At 33.8% G+C, this 23,708-nt stretch overlaps 2 protein-coding genes across 2 annotated transcripts; one reads left to right on the plus strand and one right to left on the minus strand.

Moving 5' to 3' along the window:
* The first annotated feature begins 10,187 nt into the window (after positions 1-10,187).
* Positions 10,188-15,224, plus strand: LOC145583232 (putative glycosyltransferase STELLO1). Its single transcript, XM_081640420.1, has 3 exons — positions 10,188-12,084; positions 13,881-14,007; positions 14,481-15,224. Exons 1-3 carry the CDS (start codon positions 10,367-10,369, stop codon positions 14,943-14,945), a joined length of 2,310 nt encoding a protein of 769 aa, XP_081496546.1. The 5' UTR covers positions 10,188-10,366; the 3' UTR covers positions 14,946-15,224.
* A 970-nt stretch (positions 15,225-16,194) lies between these two features.
* LOC145583233 (magnesium-chelatase subunit ChlH, chloroplastic) lies at positions 16,195-22,726 on the minus strand. Its single transcript, XM_081640421.1, has 5 exons — positions 21,070-22,726; positions 20,452-20,534; positions 18,052-19,854; positions 17,422-17,898; positions 16,195-16,762 (listed from the first exon to the last, which is right to left on the minus strand). The coding sequence occupies exons 1-5, from the start codon at positions 22,478-22,480 to the stop codon at positions 16,385-16,387; spliced, it is 4,152 nt and encodes a 1,383-aa protein (XP_081496547.1). The 5' UTR covers positions 22,481-22,726; the 3' UTR covers positions 16,195-16,384.
* Between the last annotated feature and the right edge of the window lie 982 nt (positions 22,727-23,708).

Genomic DNA, 23,708 nt, shown 5'->3' on the forward strand with positions numbered 1-23,708 from the left:
ATGAGTAAAAAAATGTTACTCAAACTCAACACCAAAGCATTAAAAGGAGCCAAAAATTGACTAACATTCTGAGAGCTTTACTGGTGTCAGGGCTATCACCAAGAAGCTGCCTAATGCGGACTTCAGAAGCACACCCCTTTAAAGACAATAACCTTAGAATTGCTTCTGCTCTGCGGCTTATGTATGTTGGTCCTGTACCTCTTCTTCTCTTCTGCTCCACCACCACGGCAGCTGCCGCCGCCTTCCCTCGATTCCTTCCGCTCGATATCTCGCTCGTACCGCCGCTGGACAAGCATGAGCTCTCTGTGGTAGTGGTGGTGGTGCCTTCTGTGATTGCTTGAGAGGTTGATGCCTTATTTGGGGTTTTTGCTTGTGGTTTTGCCCAGTTTTTTGGTGCGGATTTTTGGTCAGTGTATCCCCTGTAAATTACTTTAGTCCTAGCTCTCCGAGCTACCTGTTGAACAAAATTAATTTTTTCAATCCAATAATTTCACTGTTTTATAATCATGAAAAAGAGCATGAATTAACTTCATATACTATGTACCGGAATGATAAACTCATATTTTTGAATGCTAATTTCCTGAATTAATTACCATTTACTCAATTTTTTGGATGGTATGAAAATTGAAGACACGAAATAACATGAGTCATTGAACTTCAAATAAACAAAATCATTTACAGGAAATATGTGATCATAGTTATGCTTTGAAATTGGGAAAAAGTAACAGAAATTAGTTTCATTGATGATTTTGAATTCTTCCTAACGCGAAACTCATGAACTTGAAGAAACGGAGTAAGCAAGTGAATTTGTAAAACAGAGACTCCAAAATTGTTTTTCTAAAAAATCAAATCTGAAGCAAAAAAAGAAGCTTAATTTATTTATTTTTTTTCTTTTTTTGTTGTGTAAAAAAAGAAGCTTAATCAAAATGCTACTTTAATGTTTGAAGTTTCAATTTCTGAACAAAGCTTCAAGTTAGATTGCACAACAATTTTTTACAATGGCACAGTGATTTTTGAACATTATCAATACGTCTCAAAGGTTCCATTCAAATTTGTAAACCTAGAAATCGAATTTTGATGAAAGTGAAATCAATTGGAAAACATTGGGAAAACAGAGCATCAACATTGTTGCTATTTCAAATTACATTACGTAAAATTGTTCGAATTTATGATTCAAATTCAATAGACTCACATCATTCAATTAATACTTCTAAAATCAAATCTAACTACATCAATTCCAACTACTAGTAAATTCCAGATCAAACTCAAAGCAATTAACGCATGCAAATTGAACCGAAATTCAAAATATGAATCAACAAAAACTGATAAACAGATTATAATCAAGAGGAATTCTCAGCAAATTAGCAGAATGTTACTGAAAATGAACTCATTAATTTTCAGATTTTGCTCGACAGTCATAAAATTTGCCATTAATAAAAGATAAAAGTAAACAAAATTACAATAGCAGCTTAATCGCAGAAAATTGTATGAATTTTAAGCTATAAATCTTTTCGTTTCCTCCAATAGCAATTAATCAGAAGATACAACAAATTCGAATGTTCCAGATCAAACGCTAAGCAATTAACGCATGTAGATTAAACCGAAATTAAAATTATGAATCAGTAAATAGTGATAAATAGAATATATCAAAAGCAATAAGCACAAATTGGCAGAAGATTGCAGAAAATGACCTAATTAACTCGTAAATTTTGCTAGAAAATCATAACTATTACGCAATTAACTGTACTTAAACAAAACATCAACTCAATCGCAGAAAAATCAATGACATTTGAGTTAGTAATCCTCCAACACAATAATTAAGCAGTAATCAAAGCATAAAACGAATTCTAATTCGAATTCAAAATGCGATCCAACAAAAACTAGTAAACAGAGTATATCGAAGAACGAATTCACACAAAAATCCAGAAAACAAAAATAGAGAGAGAAAAATGACCTTAAGCTTCATCGAACGGTATCGAGCAACAGCAGAAGCCATGAGCTGCAAACGATGAGTCGAAACAGAGTAATCGTTCGTCAGCGAAGAACGACATGGCGTCGTATCACTACTCTTCTCCAAGCTAATCGCCTCTTCTTCAACTTCAATAGAAACCTCACATAATTTGCTGTCAAAATCTTTCGCAGATTCCTCCTGCAAATTCAACCTGCAAAAATCAAAATCGATCAAAAATTCGAACAAAATTTCGATCAAAAATTTTAAGAAATCAAACAATTTTGATCGAAAAATTCGCATTACAATGAATTTGTTGTTGTTGTTGTTGTTGAAGTTTTTGGGAGAGAGAAATTGGTAGAGAGAAGGAGAAGAGCAGAAGCAGCTGTTAGTTCGAGTTCAGTTGGAAAATCTTCCATTTTCGTTTTTTGTAATTTTCTCTCTCCTCTGAAAATGGCGGGCCTCTGAAATAATTTGAATTTTTTTCAACTTTCTCTCTCTTCAACGGTTTATTATTACGTGCTGGTATGGAAGAGTAGATGAAAATAAATGATCAGACGGCTGAGATTTTATATTTTTTTATTTTGCATGTGATTGAAATGGAAAATTAATATGGGAATTCTATGTTTATTTTGTTAGTTACTAATGAAAAATGTTACAAAATTGATTGATGAGGTTTCTTTTATTACACATTTAATGAACAATTTTTATTTTATTTTGTAGTTTACTAGTTTTGCATTTACCTACTCCATAATGACCATAATATCCTTTAATCCCTTCCAAAAAAAAAAAAGTCCATATCTAGACAAAGATCTTGTTTATTTTGAGAGTCTTTAATTAGCTTCAAAAAAAAAGTATTAGAGTAAACCAAAAAAAAAAAATGAAAAGAATATATATATATATATATATATATATATATATATATATATATATATATATATATATATATATATATATATATATATATATATATATATATATATATATATATATATATATATATATATATATATATATATAAGAAATTTTTTTGCATGAATTTTGAGTTTGAAATCAATTCTTTAATGAAATAAGTATTTTGTGTATTGCATTAGCCATTAGGCCATTAGTGATTTAAAACCAAACAATTTGCTATTATATGTTACTTTTTGTTTTAAAAAGTGAGTAAAAGTTAATATACTATGTATATTCTCTTGGCCTTAATTTTTCAACTTTTCAATTCAGTTTTAATTTTGTTAAATTAGTTGTATATTCTCTTGGCCTACAAAAAAAATTAGTTTTTTTTTTTTTGTAGCAAAAATATTTCATTAATTAAAAGTAATACGACATCTACAATATAGATTTGACGTTAACAAATACATGAAATATTGAATCAAATAAAGTTTTCCTTCATAAAAACTACGATCGTCGAGTAGATTTTGCACTGTGGAACATCTCCCGCTTATATCGCTAGAAAACACAACCTTGTTGGAGAGACAATCTAACGATCCTTTATAGCCGTGATAATGTTTTTCTTTTGATTCATCTGTCTGTATTCGAAAACTTAATAACTTTTCACCAACAAAATAATTTCACAATAATTCATTAGATCTAATATCATGGATACAAAACTAAGAAATTTCTCCCCCGTAAAGAGGAAATAAACCTTGTCTAGGAGTTGAGGTCAAAAAACCCTTGTCTTTCGAAGGAGATCGAAAACCCTTTCTTTTGAGGGAGAAAAGTTCCTCCCAAAAGGAGAAAGCATTATTATAAAACCTAAAAAAAACTTTAAAGAAACAAGGATTGGGGCTTTTCACCGGTTAAAATCGATGGAAGGCCCTTCAGTTTCAACAGAATTTTGGAGGGAGGAGAAAATTAATGTTTTTACTCTTTTGTTAAATTAGTTTCTTCCTTGTAATTTCATTTTTTTTCTTTTTTTCTTTTTTCAATTCATCTTCATTCAATTAAGCTCCTCTTCCAATTCTATGTTTTTAGTTCATTCAAATTCATTTATTAGGCCTAAAACAATAAACCCTTATAATTGCTAATTGTACTATCTTGTCACCATACTTGACAAACTCCAAAACACCTCAATTAATAATTTTCACACTTTGTATAGTAGCAAGGTTTTACGAAGTAATATTCATCTCTTTATCATGATCTAAATGTAGTAACTTTTTTTTTTTTATTTTTATTTTCCTTTTACAACTCCTATAGTTTCGAAGTCGTATGAAGCCTATAAAGCACGAGCTAGCTAGCTACATGAATTTAATTACACAAGTACGATTACACCATTTCATCTTTAGTACGAGCTACATGATTTTAAAAAGTAATTGTTACACTTACACCATTTCATCTTTAGCACGAGCTACATGACTTTAACAAGTAATTGTTACACCATTTCATCTAGTCTTCTTGAATTTACCTGGCTTATACTACGACGGTAGTACGTAGCTTTGACATGCATGGCTTGCAATGCAAAAGATTCGGCCGCCATTAAGTAGTGTATTAACCTTATTAGCTTAAGATGTCGAATGAGGAGATCAGATGACTTCATTATACCTTTACATAGACTTTTATACTTACACTACTTACACATTATATATTTTCCCACTGATTTATTTTATTTATACATTTTTCTTAAAACTATCTGTCAGAAAAAATAATATTAAATCAAAAGAACAATAATAAGAAATAGAGGGAGTCATAACACCTATTTTGTACAAAGTATATTTTTATACCAACCTACCTATCAAATCAAATAAGAGCACATAATAAATATGAATAACAAGTATGAACTTAAAGAAGAATTAATATGGAGTAATATTTTTTTTAAAAAAAAATGTTTCACCAATGACAGCTAACTCTAATATTACCTTCATTTCATATTATTTACTACCTCCGTTTCAAGTTTTTTGCAACTTTTACCAAAAATGTCTGCTACACATTTTTTGCAACTTTCCAAAATTTTCCATTTTTAGTAAAGTTTTTTTAAATAAATTTACTAAAATATCCTTACTAAAATTTTCAAAAATTCAATTAGTTACTTAAAACAAAACTTAATTAATCTAAATATTTCCACCAAATCTAATTAATTCCCCCAACCAAATTAATCTGAATATTTTAGTTCATTGAATAATATTCATAATTCATCTATCATCGAATCTTTCCAGAAAAATCAAACCCAATTCTTGAACTTCTTCTTCTTCAATTCCCCATTTTCTTTCTCTACCCTTCAATCTGACCCCTTCTCTTTCTCCCATGAAGACAAACCACCGCACCATTGTGGTGGTGAAGATTTACCCATGGACAATGATGACCGAAAGTTCGCGGTTATGGTGGTGGTCGAACCACCAAATTCAAACGAATTTAATTAAGGCGATATGGGTTGGTGGGTATTTCGATGAGGGTTGGTGTCGGTGGTGGTTTGAGTAAGTGGTTTGAGTTAGTGTGGTGGTTCTGGGTTTGGTTTTTGGTTTTGTGTGGTATGGTTGCAGCGGGGTTGGTTTCGGGTTTGTGTGGGTGTGTGTGTGGTGGCTACGGGATGAGTTTTAGGTTTTGGGTTTGAGCGCTAGTGGATGTGTGGTGGTTGGGCGGAGTCCGTGAGGCTAGTGTTGGTGGCTGATACTAGGCGGTGCGTCAAGGTGGTGGTGCGTCGAGGTGGTGATGCGTGTGGCTGGTGTTATGGAAGGTGGTAAATTAATTTATCCCCAATTTCTCTCTCCTTCCTTAATCACATGTCCCTCCCTTTTCTTAATCTCCATTTCTCATTTTTTGCCTAGGAGTCCGTGTCGACTCCAAAGTTGCAAAAGACTTGAAACGGAGGTAGTATAAAAATTAGATATTTTTTACTCACATTTATGTCAAATTGTTACAAATAATATAAAACGGAGGTAGTATTTAAAATGGCCGCCCTTGAATCTCTAACTCTTTCAAGTTCACTTATATAAAAAAAACTAAAAACCGCATTGCAACTTTTGTCTTTAGCAAGCAAATTTAATTTCCAAATACTACGTACTTTTATTCAACGTACTGGACTACCAAACAAATGATTATCTTCCATTAAAAATTACTCGTTGTACTGCATCTTGACTTCGAGGTTTAATCTTGACTAACATGCTTAAAACTAGAAGTGGAAAAACTAACAGATCAACTTAATCCGGATCATTTAATACTATAAGACCACCTCGTAGGTGGGTTGAGCTAAGAGCAAGTTTAGTCTCAAGTCTTAAGATTTGGGGTGACATCATTATTTTGAGTCTTAAGACTTATGCTTAAAACTTTTCCCATTTTTCTTTTAAAATCTCAAGCAAGTCTCAAGTTGAGTTTTGAAATTTTAAGACTCAACTTAAGACTTGAGATTGGGACCCACCTCACTTTTATTTTTATTTTTATTATTATTTTTTTACACTTTTCTGCATATAATATGTCATATATTTGAGTCTTAGGGCTAAAGTGATAAATTTGTGCAAGTTTTAGTGAATCTTAACAAGAATTTGATGACATCATTTTCAATGGAAACCACCAAAAATAATGTCACATCCAAATTTTAATGCTAAACTTGCTCAAGGGAAGGAGAAAAAAGGATAAGGTTACATGCTTTCATTTTCGATTTAGATTTGTTCAATTGATTTTGGGTTCGAATTAGTTAGCGTAGGATCAAGTCATTGTCAATCAATATGCTCATTTAAATTATTTTAAAAAAATTATTTTCAAAAACAAACATATTGGGTTAGTTTAGATTGGGTCAAATAATCGATTCAAGTTAATTATCTGATTTTAAAATTCAGGTTGGGAATTTCGAGTAATCAATGAGTATGAGCCAGTTTGCCAAGTCTTGTCAAAAATGGAGTTTCATCTTGATTTGAATTAGCTTGACGATTTCTGTAAGCTGATTTGAACTAATTTTTTTCTATTTTAATTTGATCAAAATTTTTTTTTTTGATCCGTAACACACATGATCTGATATGCATTGGTTTGATTTACTTCGAATATGATATGGTTTGGTCAAGTTTAATCTGATTAAATTTAATAAAAATAACAAGACCCCAATTAAAGTGAGTTGGACATTGTCTAAAATCGGGACAAAAAAACCTGATTAAATTATATTAAAAAAAAAAATAGCAATATAGTTTCAAAATAACATAAAATGAACATAGTCCGTAGTTTATATTATCTATTATTTTAACCCTAAATGCTCAGTTAATGGCTTGTATGTGAAGTGCCTACACCATCAATTAATGGTGTAACTGACCACATATAAAAATATGTGTTTTTTTTTCTAGATCACTGAATAATTATAAATCTTTTAACTATTACTAAAACAGAAGTTGTTGACGTTACTATTGCCCACGTGTCGCTTTGTCAATAAAAAATTTCCCGTCTAAATGCAATGATAATGTCATCGTTTTTTTAGGGCTATATATTTAACATTTTTGAAATTTAATATATTGGAAACTTCTACATTACAACTAAAACCTATCAATTTACCGTAGAAAATTGAAACAATTTTAAATAGCACACTAATAAATGACCTCTTACATTGAACTATAAATTAGACAACGTTAAACAGATACAATATCATAATTTTGATTAAAATAAAAAACTTTAAAATTACAAAATATACGTAATTCTTATTTATAATCATGTATAATAGCGATTTATTTTTAAAATGTACAAATTAAAAATAGGCTTTATATAAACCGTGCATCGCACGAGTTCTAACCTAGTTAATTATTTATAATATTATTAAAACTCAAAGGGACAACATGATGTTGCCATTTGTCACCCTTTTACCTCAAAATGATTTGGCGCCACATGAATTCTACATGTCATCCTATGTGTCAATGTATCATTACTCTTTGCCCACACATATTGTATTAATGTACAATCTCTTATAAAAACTTTTCATAGGTATAACCTCCTTATAGTAATTAAGAGTCTACTTGAAAAACTCTTCGTATGTGTAACATTCCTATTTAATTTTCATCTATAATATCATGTAACTCCTTAGTAAATTATACAATAATCTACCATCTAATTGGTAAGAAACTAATTAATATTATCTAATTATTTAAAGTAATGAATAAAACCTACCACTTTGCTACTTTTTTGTAACATAATATTCACTCATGATGCGTTATAAAAAAATTTGAGTCAAACTTGGTAAATATTCAATGCAAAATTAAATATTTATATATTCATTAAATAATTATTACTATATTTCCTTTCACTTATAAATACAGTTGAGCATTAACCTGCTTAATTTAATGTTGATCAAAATTACAAATTTAAAATGATGCGGCCATGCGGGGCATCGTCCGGACCAGTATCTAGTTTTCACCTACAAAACACAATCCGAAATTATAAGGTTAATATCATCATCCATTTTTTTTTTTTTTTTCCAAATTGGAACACACCATAAAAATCTAAAATACGGAATCACAAATTCACAACCCTTATTTTTATAAATTCCCACTCACACAACACAAGAAAAGGACAGTAAGGCAGTAGGACATTTTAACAAAAATTCTGAAAGAATTAAGAATCAAGCAACTGTAGTTAAAGCGGCAGGAAGGAAGCATTATTAAAACACTCTGCTCTGTACAACTGCCTTTGCCCCTACCATAACTCACCACCACCAATCTCTTCCAGTTTCCACCACAAAAACAAAATTAAAAAATAAAAAATCAAATAAAATGCTTCCATGTTTTCCGTTTCAAATTACTAGTTTTTTTTTTTTTTTTTTTTTCGTTCGTATATGGAGTATGTCTCAAATTATTTGTTCGATGTCTAATACTTTCACTATTCATTTTCACTTGACCCATCTTTAATTATGCACTAATCTAATATATATATATATATATATATATATATATATATAAAGGGGAGTTTTTTCCCGAAATTTTAGAGCGCCACGTAGGATTTTTATTTTAAAAAAATTATTAGAGCGCCACATAGGATTAATATTTTTAAAACGTTACAATAGGATTATGCCACCTATGATTAGTTAGCGTGCCATGTAGGATTATAAATTATAGTTATATTTAATAAATAATTCAAGTGCCACATAAGCATAATTGACCAATGTGATTTTAATGGTTACATTAATTAAATACGAAATATTATCTTTTGAGATTAGAAATTTTATCTAATATTTTAAAATAAATACGGAGAAAATGATATATTACGTACAACTAATAAAATAACAAATGTAATCACATAAATATGAAAAATATTTTTTTAAAAAATAATAGACCGACCCGTGCATCGCACGGGCTTCATTATCTAGTTATATTACATGCACGTCTATGATTCTTTTATGATTAATACATATAGGGAAAAAAATAGACATGTAACATGTTGTTAGATTCATCATAATATTTATTTTTTATATTTTACTTGTTAAAAATTAAAGATGTAGATAATTCATTATGCATTGACAAATATGATAAAAACATGTTAAGTAAAAAAGAAAGTTTTTCGTAGTAGACATTCACCAATTTTTCTTCACCATTATTAAATGTAGTTAATTCGTCATAGAACAAATAAATTAATGCATATAGTGAGATAAACCCTTAAAAAAATGACATTGATCAGATGTGTAATCTAAAGTTGAAAGGCATAATCTTTTTCGCTAATTGAATCTTAACATAGTTATAAAATAACTTCAAATCAAGAGCAAGAGATAGTTCAAGTGGTTATAGCTTCCCTCCTGGTGTCAGATGATCATGAAATCGATTTCCATTACTTACCTTTATAGATTATCTAAAAAAAAACACACACACACAAAAAAAAAAAAAAAAAAAAAAAAAAAAAAAAAAAAAAAACTCTATAACTTTAAATCGATAGTTGTAAATTTGTACACTACTCCGTGATTGATTTGATGCATGATTTTGTCCTAAACTATTTACTTCATTTACCCAAAATTTATTTACTTACTTTGCATCAAAAAAAAAAAAAATTATTACTTGATCCACATGGTGTCATGGTTTCCTTAAAAAAAATACACATGGTTGCTTAAATTACAACCGAGAAAAAAGAGAAAAAAAAAAAAAATGTAAAATCCCAAAATGATTTGATTAATCAAAAGAAAAAAATTTGCAGATCAAAGAAAGAGAAAGCAAGAGCGAAACCACCGCGGATCACGACAGCTTCTCTAACCCACCAACCAAACTATTCATTTTTTTTTCTCTCTCCTTTAACTCCATTTCGAAATCTTGCATTTTAAGCTCAAAATTCTACTGAACTAAAGCAGAATACTCCAATTGTCGGCAAGATAATTTCCTGCTTTTTTTTTTTGTAACCCAGAAAAAAAGTGAGAAAAAAAGGGGTCAATACAGTCTTATAGAGTCAAATTTCAGTGTATAATTTGGAAAAAAATTGATTAGTTTTGATCAAAAATTGAGTGAAAATTAAAGGGAGTTGAAATTTGCTCAAATGTTAGTCCAAGATCGAATACCCACTAAGGGTTCAGCTCAAAATCCCCAAAATTTGACGAAATCCCAGGTGAGAAATCTTCCAAGTTTACATCCTAGTCGATTTTCTGAGTCAAAATCCCTAGATTTTTCAACATGGGTTTCTGATAATTTGTATAAAATATTTGCAATTTTAGTATTACTTGCTACTGTTGCTGCTCTTTTCTTCCTTCGTAATGTTGGTTATAATGCTGCACTAATTTGCTTTGAAAAAGAAGCTCGTGATGTTGAAACCATACATTTTCCTAAAGTCGATTGGAATTCTATTAAACCCAACTTTGATAAGGTCACCCCATATTCGAATTTTCGGGCGGAGAAGTGGATCATTGTGTCTGTTTCGGATTATCCGAGCGATTCGATTAAGGGTTTTGTTAGGATCAAAGGATGGCAGGTCCTTGCAGTAGGAAATGCTAGAACCCCTAATGATTGGAGTCTTAAGGGTGCTATTTTTTTGTCTTTAGATATGCAATTGAAATTGGGTTTTCGGGTCTTGGAACATTTGCCTTATGATTCATATGTTAGGAAGAGTGTTGGGTATTTGTTTGCTATTCAGCATGGTGCTACTAGGATTTTTGATGCTGATAATAGAGGGGAAGTGATTGATGGGGATTTAGGGAAGCATTTTGATGTGGAGTTGGTGGGGGAGCAGGCTAGGCAGGAGATTATATTGCAGTATACTCATGAGGATCCGAACCGAACAGTTGTTAATCCATATGTACATTTCGGGCAACGTTCTGTTTGGCCTAGGGGTTTGCCTCTTGAAAATGTGGGTGAAATTGGGCATGAGGAGTATTACACTGAGGTGTTTGGTGGGAAACAGTTTATTCAGCAGGGGATCTCTAATGGTCTTCCTGATGTAGATTTGGTTTTCTATTTCACTAGGAAATCAGGGTTGGAAGCATATGATATTAGGTTTGATGAGAAGGCTCCAAAGGTTGCCTTACCACAGGGTATGATGGTGCCTCTTAATTCTTTTAATACATTATATCATACTTCGGCATTTTGGGGTTTGATGCTTCCTGTTTCTGTCAGTACTATGGCTTCTGATGTGTTGAGAGGTTACTGGGCTCAGAGGCTTTTGTGGGAGATTGGAGGCTATGTGGTTGTTTACCCTCCAACAGTTCATAGACATGATAGAATTGGATCATACCCTTTCGCGGAGGAAAAAGATCTCCATGTGAATGTTGGTCGTCTGTCTAAGTTTCTGGTTTCGTGGAAATCACACAATAATAGACTGTTCGAAAAAATATTAGAGTTGAGTTTTGCTATGGCGGAAGAAAGATTTTGGACTGAGAAAGATGTGAAATTTACAGCTGATTGGCTTCAGGACTTGCTTTCTGTTGGATACCAGCAGCCAAGGCTAATGTCTTTAGAAATCAATCGGCCACGGGCAGCTATTGGCCATGGAGATCGAAAGGAATTTGTCCCTAGAAAGTTACCCTCTGTGCACCTCGGGGTTGAGGAGACAGGTAGTGTGAACTACGAAATTGGGAACTTGATTCGATGGAGAAAAAACTTTGGAAATATTGTGCTAGTTATGTTTTGCAGTGGCCCTGTTGAACGTACTGCCTTGGAATGGAGATTGCTTTATGGTCGAATCTTCAAAACTGTCATCATTTTATCATCACAAAAGAATGAAGATCTTATCGTTGATCAAGCTCAGTTGGATTATGTGTACAAGTAAGTCAATCTCATCAGTTTGATCATTCATGCATTTTTTTCATGTTTCATCAGTTAGTGATGGCAGTCTGATAGACTGGATCGGAACTTGAATTTCATGATGTGTTGGTTAGTGCTATATCTGCAGGGTTCATGCTATATTATTTTTAAATGCTATTTGTATGTGAAATAATGGCACTGTTAACGTAATTATTGAAAATTTGGAAACTATTCACTATTTGTTTGTAAATCTCATGAGCTGGTTCCAAGTCACTAAGAATTTATTGCTTTGTTCTGTTGGTGACAAAATATGGTCTCTAGAGATTAACTCACTGCTTTAGGTAGACTTGAAGAGTTATTTTTGTCACTCTTTTTATGATGCTTGCATATTTTCTCAGCCTTTTGTTTGAGTCACTGTTTTGAAATACTATTGAACTTATATAGGGAACTACTATCTTCTAGTAGTTTGCTTTTTGGTTGTGTGTACTTCCGGAAATCTATATTGTCAGATAAAACGCTTCTTTCATGCATTAACATAAGTGCTTTTTTTTTTTTTTTTTTTTTTTGCTGAAAATGCCAAGAATTTGTGCTCAGTACCCAAATGTCTCACCTACAATACCCCATGTAAGTTCTGTCACAGATGGGGTTTGGGGAAGTCAAGATTCAAAACGTAAACAACCTTACAATTAATCATTCAGGACTAGCATGTGACAGCTGTTTTTTTTTTTTTTTTTTTTTTTTTTTTTTTTTTTTTTTTTTTTGAGAAAGACAACAATAAAACCACCACCACCCTGTATGCATCTCGTTCAGGCAGATTAGCAAAGACTCAGACTTCTAGGGAAGCTACTTTTCATGAAAAGGTCTTAACCAATAATGAGGGGGAAAAGAAAGAAAGCAATAGGAATTTTTTTATTGGAAATAGTAGGTAATGATTTTGAAGAGTGAAGGGAATCTCCTATGCAGAGGATCCCTTATTTTGAGTTCACGAATTGGGGGGGGGGGGGGGGAAGTTAAAAAACCTTAGTTTACCACAACGTCCTATCAAGTTCATGTCCTTGGTAACTCGGTAATTCCTGGATTAGCTTAGTCCCAATGACCTTCCTGATCCTCCGAATATTTGTAGGTGTTCAGCTAGCTCTCTTGTAACCTCATTGCCCATCGTCTCATGGTCTCAACTCTCCGCAATGAGGCATATGTTACTTAGTCTCTTTTTCTTATAAAGGCATTTTGCGCATTGAAAATTTTCTCATTGTTTATTATGTCTACTATATTGTACAATTGTATCTTTAATGAAACATCCTCATATCAGCCACAACTTGCACATGTGTAATTGCCCAATATTGGCTGTGTAGCACTTAATTCAGTAAATATTTCTTGCAAGAAAAACCAAATTTTAGATTTGACTTTAAAAGACTTCATTTTCTTTATGAAAAATAAACAAAGTGGTTTTATCCCTGTATGTATTCTTCATTGGGTAAAGGATTAGGAGCATATGTACCTAATTCACGAATTGTGTACATGAAATCAGTTTCTAGAGTATGGCATCATAGTCACTTTGGTCTCTGTCACTTTGAAGGTGTTTCAGTCAAGTTTCAACATAGTGATGAAATCATTAGCTGTTGATTTCAGTACCAAGCATATGATGCAAACTTGTGTTCCAGCCAAATTCTTATTATTGTTGGGGTTTTTTTTTTTTTTTTTTTTTTTTTTTTTTTTTTTTTTTTTTTTTTTTTTCCAATGCTTGTAAAAGAAATATAACTGATAGGATAATTATTATAATGAACATTTTGTTGATTACAATTTGATTTGGTTTACAGGCAGCTTCCTACGATAATGAACAGATATTCAAGTGCTGAAGGATTTCTTTTTCTCCAAGATAATACCATCCTTAACTACTGGAATCTAGTACAAGCTGACAAGAATAAGCTTTGGATCACTAACAAGGTAATAAGAACTGTGATCCTCTTGCTATTGTTTTGTCTGCAATGTATTCATCAAGACTATAGACTTGGAAGGCGAATTAAGGGAATTGAAATTCTTTCAACAAAAATTTTAAAATTGCATTGTCTGTACATTTCCTATGTGTTATAATTTTAGGATTGATGAAATCTATTCCTTTGCCCAATAGTAGACTTTATGAGATTTTCAAGATACATCTTTGACATCTGTCAGTTTTTCTAAAATATGGATCGAATTTCCAACTTTATTATTTAAATGCAAAGAGTATATGCTACAAATAGATTTATTGCCCCCCAAGGCATTCCTTTCTTCAGTGTCTTAGTAACTTCAGCATTTTTTTTTTATTTTTTATTTTTTGATAGAAGGAACAAAATCCAAATCAAAAAACCACATTTACTGCTGTTATTCAATTTACTGTCTATTTCTGTTTTATATTCAACAAGCCTAATGGTTTTCAGGTATCAAAGTCATGGACTCCTGTCTCAAACAACAATGGTGATTGGTTCTCCAAACAAGGAGAAATGGTAAAGAAGGTTGTTGAGACAATGCCAGCTCATTTCCAAGTAAATTACAAGGAAGCTGCAAAGAGCAATCAGGGCTTTGTGGTATGCAGTTCAGAGCTATTCTTTGTTCCGAGGAGTAATGTAGAAGACTTCATTGATTTAGTTGCTTTGGTAGGCGACTTGGAAATGCATCACAAGGTTGCAATACCCATGTTCTTTCTGGCAATGGATTCACCTCAGAATTTTGATCCAATATTCAGCACCATGGTTTATAAAAAGAAACCACCATCAGGCAACACAACCTTGTATTCTGCTCAAGCACCGGCCATTCACCCATGGAGTGTATCAAGTGAACAAGAATTTATCAAGCTTATTAGAGTAATGGCTGCTGGTGATCCTCTTTTGATGGAATTGGTTTGACGCGAAGAACATTTTTATTCTTTTGCCATTCAAGTCAGAAACAAGTAAAAAACAGTAAGTAGAAAAGCATATGTAACACTGTCAATGAACACTTCTTCTGTTTTTAGTTCTTTTTCCTGCCCTCGAAGGGGGAGGAGTTTTGTAAATTTTTTTCCTTATATTCAAATTCAGTAAGTGAATATTCCAAAGGAAACAAGAGGAATTCTGTTCATTCTTTCTAACATGCTTCCAATTATAATGTAAATTTCTTGCATTATCTTTGATCGACTTGTTCATCTACAGATCAGATTGCTTTTAGATTGTTGAGATTTGCAGAATGTTGTTAATCTGTCTATTATTATAACTAGTTGCGTTCTAGTATTTCCCTAGTTATATGAATCTGAAATCAAGTGATATCCTACAAGAGGAATTTTTGAATGGAAAATCATAGTCAGAAATTTATTCTAAGCAAATCCTGCAAAATTGTCATAGCACTAAGGCATTAGCAGGTTTTGGATAAAATATTTGGCAAACTTTACAATTTCCTTGGCAACATCCTTTTTTAATGAATTTTGAAATAAAATTAGTGTCTTTACTTACTTCATTGCTACCTAGCGGCATATTTGGATATTACTCCTCCGTTTCAAATTAGTTGACGTGTTACTTTCATCACGTTCGCAAATGAATATATAATTTTTTTTTTTATATCTATTAATCACAAAAGCTAGTCAAAGTAGAGACTGTGAATATTGATAAAAGTCAAAACTCAAAACATGTTAACTAATTTGAAACAAATGAAGTGTTAAATAGCAACATAATCAATGAATAGGGCTTTTGATCCAAGTAGACTTGGCAAAATACCCGAAAAATAAGCAAAATTACAATACATGTAAATCAGTCTTGGACTAAACTCGTCAAACGAGTTGACCCGGGTTGGAGATTTTTGGGTTGGTGCTGTTGGGGTTTGGGTTTAATTTGAACAATGCTTGTTCATGACTCAATTTTTGGGTTTTGGTCGACCAAGTGGTTAAAGGGAATTTTAATGCCAATTTTATTTGCATGATATATATAGTTTTTATCCACATACAAAACATTTGTCAAAAAACAAATCATAAAAAACAATCCAGCCATAAATGATGTGCAAGTCCAACCAAACAACCATGTTAAATCATCATAATCTCATTTATTTACTATGTATAAGATGATTCATGGTCAGCAGGGTAAAACGGGTCTGGTAGGATTTGACCCAAAAAATTTAGGCATGTTTGAGTTCTAGTTATCTTGTCCAATTCAAGTAGAATAGATTGGCAAGTCTCAACATTACATGGTTATATCAAAACTTGATATCAACAGAAGATCAGAAGATTGTGTAAAGTTTTCATTTTCAGAGACAATTTATGGCTCATAATGAATAGAGAACAATGTATGTCTGGAATATTCACAAGCTTATTTTACAAAATTTACCTATCAACTCCTTCAATCTTGTCTTCGACTTCAGAATACAATTGCCTCAATTTCTCAATGTTTTCCTCTGAAGTTTCCCAGTAACCCCTTCCATTGGCCTCTAAGAAAGTCTGTAACAACTTCCTGAAAGAGTTGGGGTTGGTGTTCATCAGCTTTTTCAGCATCTCTTCATCCTTGATGAAAGTTGTGTTAGCCTCTTCGTAAACCCAGTTGTCCACTTGGCCTGAGGTTGCACTCCATCCAACAGTGTTAGTGAGTCTCTTCTCAATCTCACGTACACCCTCGTATCCAGTGGACAGCATTCCTTCGTACCACTTGGGGTTCAGCAGCTTTGTTCGTGCATCTAGACGTACAGTCTCAGAGAGAGTACGTACCTGCAGAAATCCAATTTACAAACATTTCAGTCAACTTTATTATTTCAGGTACCTTGTATCTACTCATAATTCACGAAATACTTGACAACAAAACTTGACCTGCCATACATTCAGCATTCTTAACACTCCATTCTCTGCACCAGAATATTACTTAATACAATTATATATTTTTTTAATACTGATCAAATTGAGTTTACTGTTTAAAACTGATCTAAACACTGAATTCACTTGTATTTCTTTTTTGTATACAGTTAGTGATTATTAGTTGATATTATAGAACATAAATCAGTTGTGGTGTTGTGTCATGAGAATGCCATGTACACCTTTTCCCTTCAATTCATTGTAAAGCAAAACTCAATAGCAGCAAAATGACCTAAGCTATCTTTAGATACCTTTCACCATTCTCAAACACACTACCTATTTTTCTAAGCGTGTGGTATTTTAAATTAAGCGATCTAAGTTAACAAATTCTGACCTTTCGATTAATGTATACAATCAACTAGAACTAGATTATGGTACAACTATTATATCATCTTCATAAGTATTTATCTTTCTATGTTATTTTATCTCAACTTTTCTTAATACTATTATGAACAGATCTTGGTAAAATGTACTCAATTTTAGCATAAATATAGATGGCAGTGTGACAATAATCTCACCTGAGCATTGGCTGTAGTAGTATCAGCAATGTAAGCACTTGGCTTCTTCCCATCTTTCCTGAGTCCCTGCACCAGATTTGTGGGGTCTGAATCAAAGTAGTGACTCACGTCAGTCAGAGAGATCTCTGATGAGTCAAGGTTCTGGAAAGTAGCATCAGCTGTTGAAAGAGCCATCTCGAACACCTTCCGCTTCTCAGTCATTCCAGCACCAGGTGCATCCGAGTCAAAGGCAAATGACTTTCTACTCAAGTACATATCTTGCAGTTGCTTCTCATCATTCCATGAGGAATTCTCAACGGCAAGGTTGATGTTTGACGAGTATGATCCTGAGGCATTAGAAAAGATCCTTGTAGCAGCCTCTCTAATATCAACACCAAGGGTTTCGGCTTGCTCCAGCGCATGCTTTCTCACATAGTTCTGCTCCACTGGCTCATCAAGCTCAGCCACCATCTTAATTGCCCGATCAAGAAGGTTCATCTGATACAAGGTAACAAATTGTGGAAAAATCGGCATCAGAAACTAATTCACATAGGCACATAGCATAATGATGCAGGAAATTTGAGTCCTAATATAATCTTAAGAAGATTCTGCACTATATATTGTTAATGTGGATTCCAAAAAGAACATTACCTGGTTGATGAACAGGTCTCTAAAGACACCTGAGCAGTTAACAACAACATCAATCCTAGGCCTTCCCAGCTCCTCAAGACTGACAGGTTCAACCCGATTGACTCTCCCAAAGGTATCAGCAATTGGTCTCACCCCAATCATCCACAGAACCTGACCAAGTGACTCTCCATAAGTCTTGATGTTATCAGTTCCCCACAATACAAGTGCAACTGTTTCAGGAAATTTTCCTCCATTATCTGCTTTCTGACGCTCAAGCAGCCTATCCACAACAACCATTGCACTCTGCATGGCTGCAGTTGTAGGAATGGCTTGTGGGTCCAAAGCATGAATGTTTTTCCCAGTTGGTAGCACTTTTGGGTTCCTGATTGGGTCGCCACCAGGACCTGGCTCTACAAATTTCCCTTCAAGAGCTTGCTTCAAACTTCCCAGCTCATTATCAGCCACAACCAGCTTCAAGCACTCCCCTAAGAATGCAAAAAGAACCCTAAGTTTCTCCCTATCAGCTTGGTAAAACTTAGTGTTTGACAAGTACTGAATCCATGGTTCATTTATTCCAAACCCGAGAATTGAAGTCAATTTGTCATTGACATTCACAACTTGACCCTTACTATTGGTTGTTTTTTCTACAAACGCCATGACAGCTCCTCTTGATGTCTCAGTAATTTGCCTTAGTAGCTCAACATCTTTCAATACTCCCTTATCATTTCCTCTGTAGACATCTTCTATGCTCCTTCCAACAGTCTCAGCTAGTATAGAAGGGAGGGCGGATATTCCCTCCTCAGGACGATCCAAAGCAGCAATATTAACCAAAGTTGCCACAGCCTCCAAGGCTGATGGAGGCTCACCAATCACATGAAGCCCACAAGGCAAAAGACGAGACTCAATTTCCATGATCTTCGAGTAGACTTTTCCTACCACAGAATCTCTTTCTTTAGCAGAGATCTCTGCTCCTTCATCAGGAAGATCCACATCTTTGTCAAGATTGCATTGTCTTGCAGTGCTGATGATGGAACTCACAATCTGTTGGCCCCGGCCTGTATCTTTGAGTGATTGGTATGAGGATATGAGCTCACTCAGTTGTTTGAGCCCCTTGTAAAGTCCTGCATTTTCAGCTGGAGGGGTCAGATAGCTGATAGTATTCGCATAGCTACGACGCTTAGCTATTGTTGCCTCAGATGGGTTGTTTGCAGCATAGTAATAGACATTAGGAATGTTCCCAATGAGACTGTCAGGGAAACAAGCATCACTCATTCCCACTTGTTTTCCCGGCATGAACTCCAAGGAACCATGAGTTCCAAAATGCAGAACAGCATCCGCTCCAAATATTTTCTCAACAAATGAGTAATATGCAGCAAAACCATGATGTGGGCTGGCCGATTTAGAAAAAAGCAGCCTCATAGGATCTCCCTCATAACCAAAGGTAGGCTGAACACCAATGAAGACATTCCCGTACTGCTTTCCATATACCAAGAGATTCTCTCCATCAGAGTTCAGATTTCCTGGGGCTTTTCCCCAGTTTTCTTCCAAGAGTGTTGCGTAAGGAGTTAGGTTCTGATACTCCCTAACACTCATTTTGTATGCAACATTGAGATTTGGGCTGTTAAATTGGGCCTCTTTGTCATGGATTACATCTTCAATCAAGGCTTCAGCATTCTCTGGGAGGCCTTCAATATTGTAACCATCCTTTTTGAGATCTTTAAGGACAGAAAAAATAGAGGCAAACACGTTAAGGTATGCAGCAGTTCCAACATTTCCCTTGTCTGGAGGGAAGCTGAAGACAGTAATGGCTAGCTTCTTCTCAGCCTGCAAACATTCATGTCATCAGTTATAATTCCCAATTAAGAAACTTAAAATTCTGTGGCAATTAAATATCAAGGTACCTCTAAAAAATTGATTAAGATAACAGGAAAGAACACTAAAGACTGTAATTGGGAGTCTCAGAGAGTACATGACTACACGTAAAAGTAAGCTATGAATTGAAAAAATCAGATGCTGCTAAGGAAGAAGCCGGTATTTTTAACTTCAAGAGGGGTCTACTTTAACTAGCTCAAGAATCTCAACAATGCATGTGACAGCAAAACATAAAAAGGGTGATTATGAAACGAGCCAAAGGATGGTGCTTCTAACTCGCTGAGCCCTCATTGCTGACATGTGACAGCAAGAGCAAGGTCATACACCCATCCAGATATAGCAAAAGAGTAACAAACTCTTCCAGCATTCATACAATCAACAGAAAATCTTTTAGTGCTTTAGCTATGCAATCAGGTTGTTCTTAACAGGATCAGTATATGTATTGAATCACCATAGAATATACAGCTTATTAGAGAAACCAAGAGAACCTAGTGTTTAGCTAATTAGTCAAAATCTTTTGGAAATTGAACAGTTGGTACGAAAGATTACCTTTGGTTTCCTCTTCAACTCAGCCCACTTAATTGCTCTAGTGCAGAGCTGATCCACTCTCTTGTGAAGGGCATGTGATTTTCCTGCATCATACCAACATCATTACTAATCAGCTCCAGAACATGATATTATTATTACATAATTTTCAATGTAATCAACAACAAGAATAAAAAGATAACAGCAAAAAACAGGACATCCAAACGAAAAGAAATGACTTAATTGAAGGCATCTCTCTAAAATATACAAATGAAACTAATCTCACACCCTACTTTGGGTTTGAATCTTCGCAATCCAAATAACATATTACAGTAATGCATCATTAAGCCAATTGTCATATTATCATGATAAAAGAGAAGTTGTGCTACAGAAATAAAATCTTAAATAAAATCTTCTTTTCAACATCAAAAAAGAAGCTAACGTATGATATGATTAACAATCTTTTTCTTTTTACCATATTTTACATTCATATAAAGAATTAATCTATAACATTAATTTGCAGTGACAAAGTCTATATGCCAAAATCAAGAACACATCATATTTCAGGCAAATAAATTAACCTAAAACAGGATATTAACTAAAGTTAGGAAAATGAAAAAACATTGCTATAAAAATAGTTACCTGTTCTGGGATCGCGGCCAGCAAAAACAATAGGCTCCATACCACCATCAAGCTCAGGAAGAGCAACCTGCAAAGCCACCTGAATAGGGTGCAAACCCAAGGTACTATTCAACCACTCTTCAGTAGTCTGAAACACCAAAGGTACAGCAACCATGTAAGGCACATTAAGCTTCATCAAAGCCTCAACTGCCCTCGGGTGATCCTGCCTTGCTGGACCTCCAACAAGAGCAAAACCAGTAAGTGATACCACAGAGTTCACCATAGGCTTCTTGGTGATAGGATCAATAAAGAACTTCTCGACGGGGCCAGAGAAATCGAGCCCACCGGCGAAGATAGGGATCACCTTAGCCCCTCTAGCCTCCAACTCCATAATGACAGCAACATAGTGAGACTCATCACCAGTAACAATGTGACTCCTCTGAAGAACTAGACCAATTACTGGTGCCTTTGAACTCTTAAGCTTAGGACTTGCATCCTTCCTAGTACCATACCAATTCAAATACTCCTTAACATCATCATACATACAAGGAGCTAAAGGATGCCAAACCCCACTATCCAAGAACAAAACCGGGTCCGAATACTCGATTTTCATCCCTTTCAATGCAGGTACATAAGACCCAGATATCATCTTGACAAAATTAACCAAATTATCTGGTGACCCTCCTAGCCAAAACTGCAAACTAAGGATATAAAGCCTAGCATCCTGAGCTTTATCACTAGGCAAATACTTCAACACTTTAGGCAATGTTCTTACTAATTTAAGCATACTATCAGCAAAACCAGCACCTTGTTTTTTCCTCTTAAAAAGCTGGAAAAATGGGCTTTTTGATTGCCCAAGTTGAGACATGCTAAATGAACCCAATTTGTTAAGTCTCATTACCTCAGGCATTGAAGGAAACACAAGAACAGCATCCATTCGATCTCGAACCTTCTCAACAGCATCCCTCACCTTAATTGCAAGCTCCTCCACAAAAATTAATGACCCAATAAAAATGTTGGCATCCTCAAGATCTTTACAGAAGCCTTGGTAAGTCTCTTTATCCCTAAGCTCCTCTACTAAATAGCCAACAACTTCAAAATTCGCGATACCGGAGGTTTTGTTCAGGGTCTGAACTGCAGCTGAAAGGGATGATTGGTATTGAGCTTCTAAGACTACATACACAATTTTTACAGTGGGTAAATTTTTGTTTTTCACTGGGACAATTCGCCGAACTTCTGGTGATATTTGGGTAAATTGACCATTTCCAGCTACAACACACTTGATTGTACCATTTTTGGGTGATCTTGAGGTAAATTGGGTGGATTTTTTAGGGAGAAAAGAGTGGAGAATGTACTTTTTCTGTGAGATTGATGAAATAAGGTCAGTTTTGGTTGATGGTAAGGTGAATGCTGAAGATACCATGGAAGACATTGCTTTAAGCTCTGTTCTTCAGGCTCTAAAAATTTTGAGAATAGTTTTGATTTTCTGTGAGAAAATGCAAAATCTAAATTCTGGGTATTGTTATTCGGAAGTTTAATTGAAATGGGTTTGAATTTTTTTTGCAAATTCTTCTCTCTTTCACTTGAATTTTTAGAGAGAGAGTGCAAAAAACACTAGAACTCAAGGTACTGAAAACAGAGTAGTGGAGTGTTTTATGTTAACAGTTTCTGTTCTGTTTCTGTTAGTGGGTGTAGAAGAGGACACGTGTCATAACAAATTAGAAAAAATGCAATGAAAATGTTTTAGAGGTTGAGCTTTGTTTAGGTGAGGAGGAGAGAGAAAGTTAGAGAGAGAAAGAAAGAGAGTGATAGTGTACTTTGGGTTAGTTTATCTGAATCAAGGGTTTGATGATGAAATTTCTTGGCTTCCTATTGGTTGAGGTGGATTTCCTAAAGAAGCCAAGTGGAGATGTAAAATTGTGACTAGATTTTAAAATGATTTTAAAATGATTTTTTTGTGTATTTTTGAAAGAAAGGTGGTTGATTTTGCATGCTAAGATTTTGTGTGAATGTGTGTAAAAGAGAATATGATATTTTATGAGAGATAGAGATGGGTCCAAGTATACTTGTTCTAGGCCATTTGATGTTGATGCAATACGTAGTCCATTTATCATGAGTAAATATGTACATGTGTCTAGCACAAGAGCTAGATGTTGGCTTGCATAAAAAATTTCTTTAATGAACAAAATGATAGCCAAAATAGATGTTGTAACATTTTAATGGGGCAAATGAAATGATAAGAGTTGTTGATGTATACAAAAGGGTTATGTTAACTTGAATAATTTTAACTTCAAGTAATTAAAATTATTCTCATGTTGGTTGATTTGTAGTTATATAGAGATAGATAAGTAATAATCTACTTAAGAAAAATGTCTACTAAATAGCTAAATAGACGTCTGGACATATTTATCACTACACAAAGCAAACTAATAATGAACTAAAACAACTCACTATAATTAATTAATTAATACAAAGCCTTATCCCTGCACGTATAAATTTTTTAAAAAAATAAAATGAAAGTAGAATCCTGTTCACAAGGGGAACTCCTAATACATCAGAAAAATGGATAACAAAGAAGAGTTATTGCATGGTATAATATTCTTACTATCACTAAATGACCAATATATAAATTATAGCAACATCATCTAAATAATTTTCGG

This window comes from Chenopodium album, chromosome 15, assembly GCF_948465745.1.
Source record: "Chenopodium album chromosome 15, dcCheAlbu1.1, whole genome shotgun sequence".
Classification (NCBI taxonomy): Eukaryota; Viridiplantae; Streptophyta; class Magnoliopsida; order Caryophyllales; family Amaranthaceae; genus Chenopodium; species Chenopodium album.

Bases quoted from the DNA above. Each gene is read 5' to 3' on its own strand.
- LOC145583232 (XM_081640420.1), top strand. From the start codon at position 10,367: ATGTTAGTCCAAGATCGAATACCCACTAAGGGTTCAGCTCAAAATCCC. The intron at 12,085-13,880 runs GTAAGTCAATCT...TTTGGTTTACAG, and splicing joins CAGTTGGATTATGTGTACAA to GCAGCTTCCTACGATAATGA. The intron at 14,008-14,480 runs GTAATAAGAACT...AATGGTTTTCAG, and splicing joins AGCTTTGGATCACTAACAAG to GTATCAAAGTCATGGACTCC.
- LOC145583233 (XM_081640421.1), bottom strand. From the start codon at position 22,480: ATGTCTTCCATGGTATCTTCAGCATTCACCTTACCATCAACCAAAACT. The intron at 19,855-20,451 runs GTAATCTTTCGT...GAATGTTTGCAG, and splicing joins AGTTGAAGAGGAAACCAAAG to GCTGAGAAGAAGCTAGCCAT. The intron at 17,899-18,051 runs GTAATGTTCTTT...ACCTTGTATCAG, and splicing joins GAGACCTGTTCATCAACCAG to ATGAACCTTCTTGATCGGGC.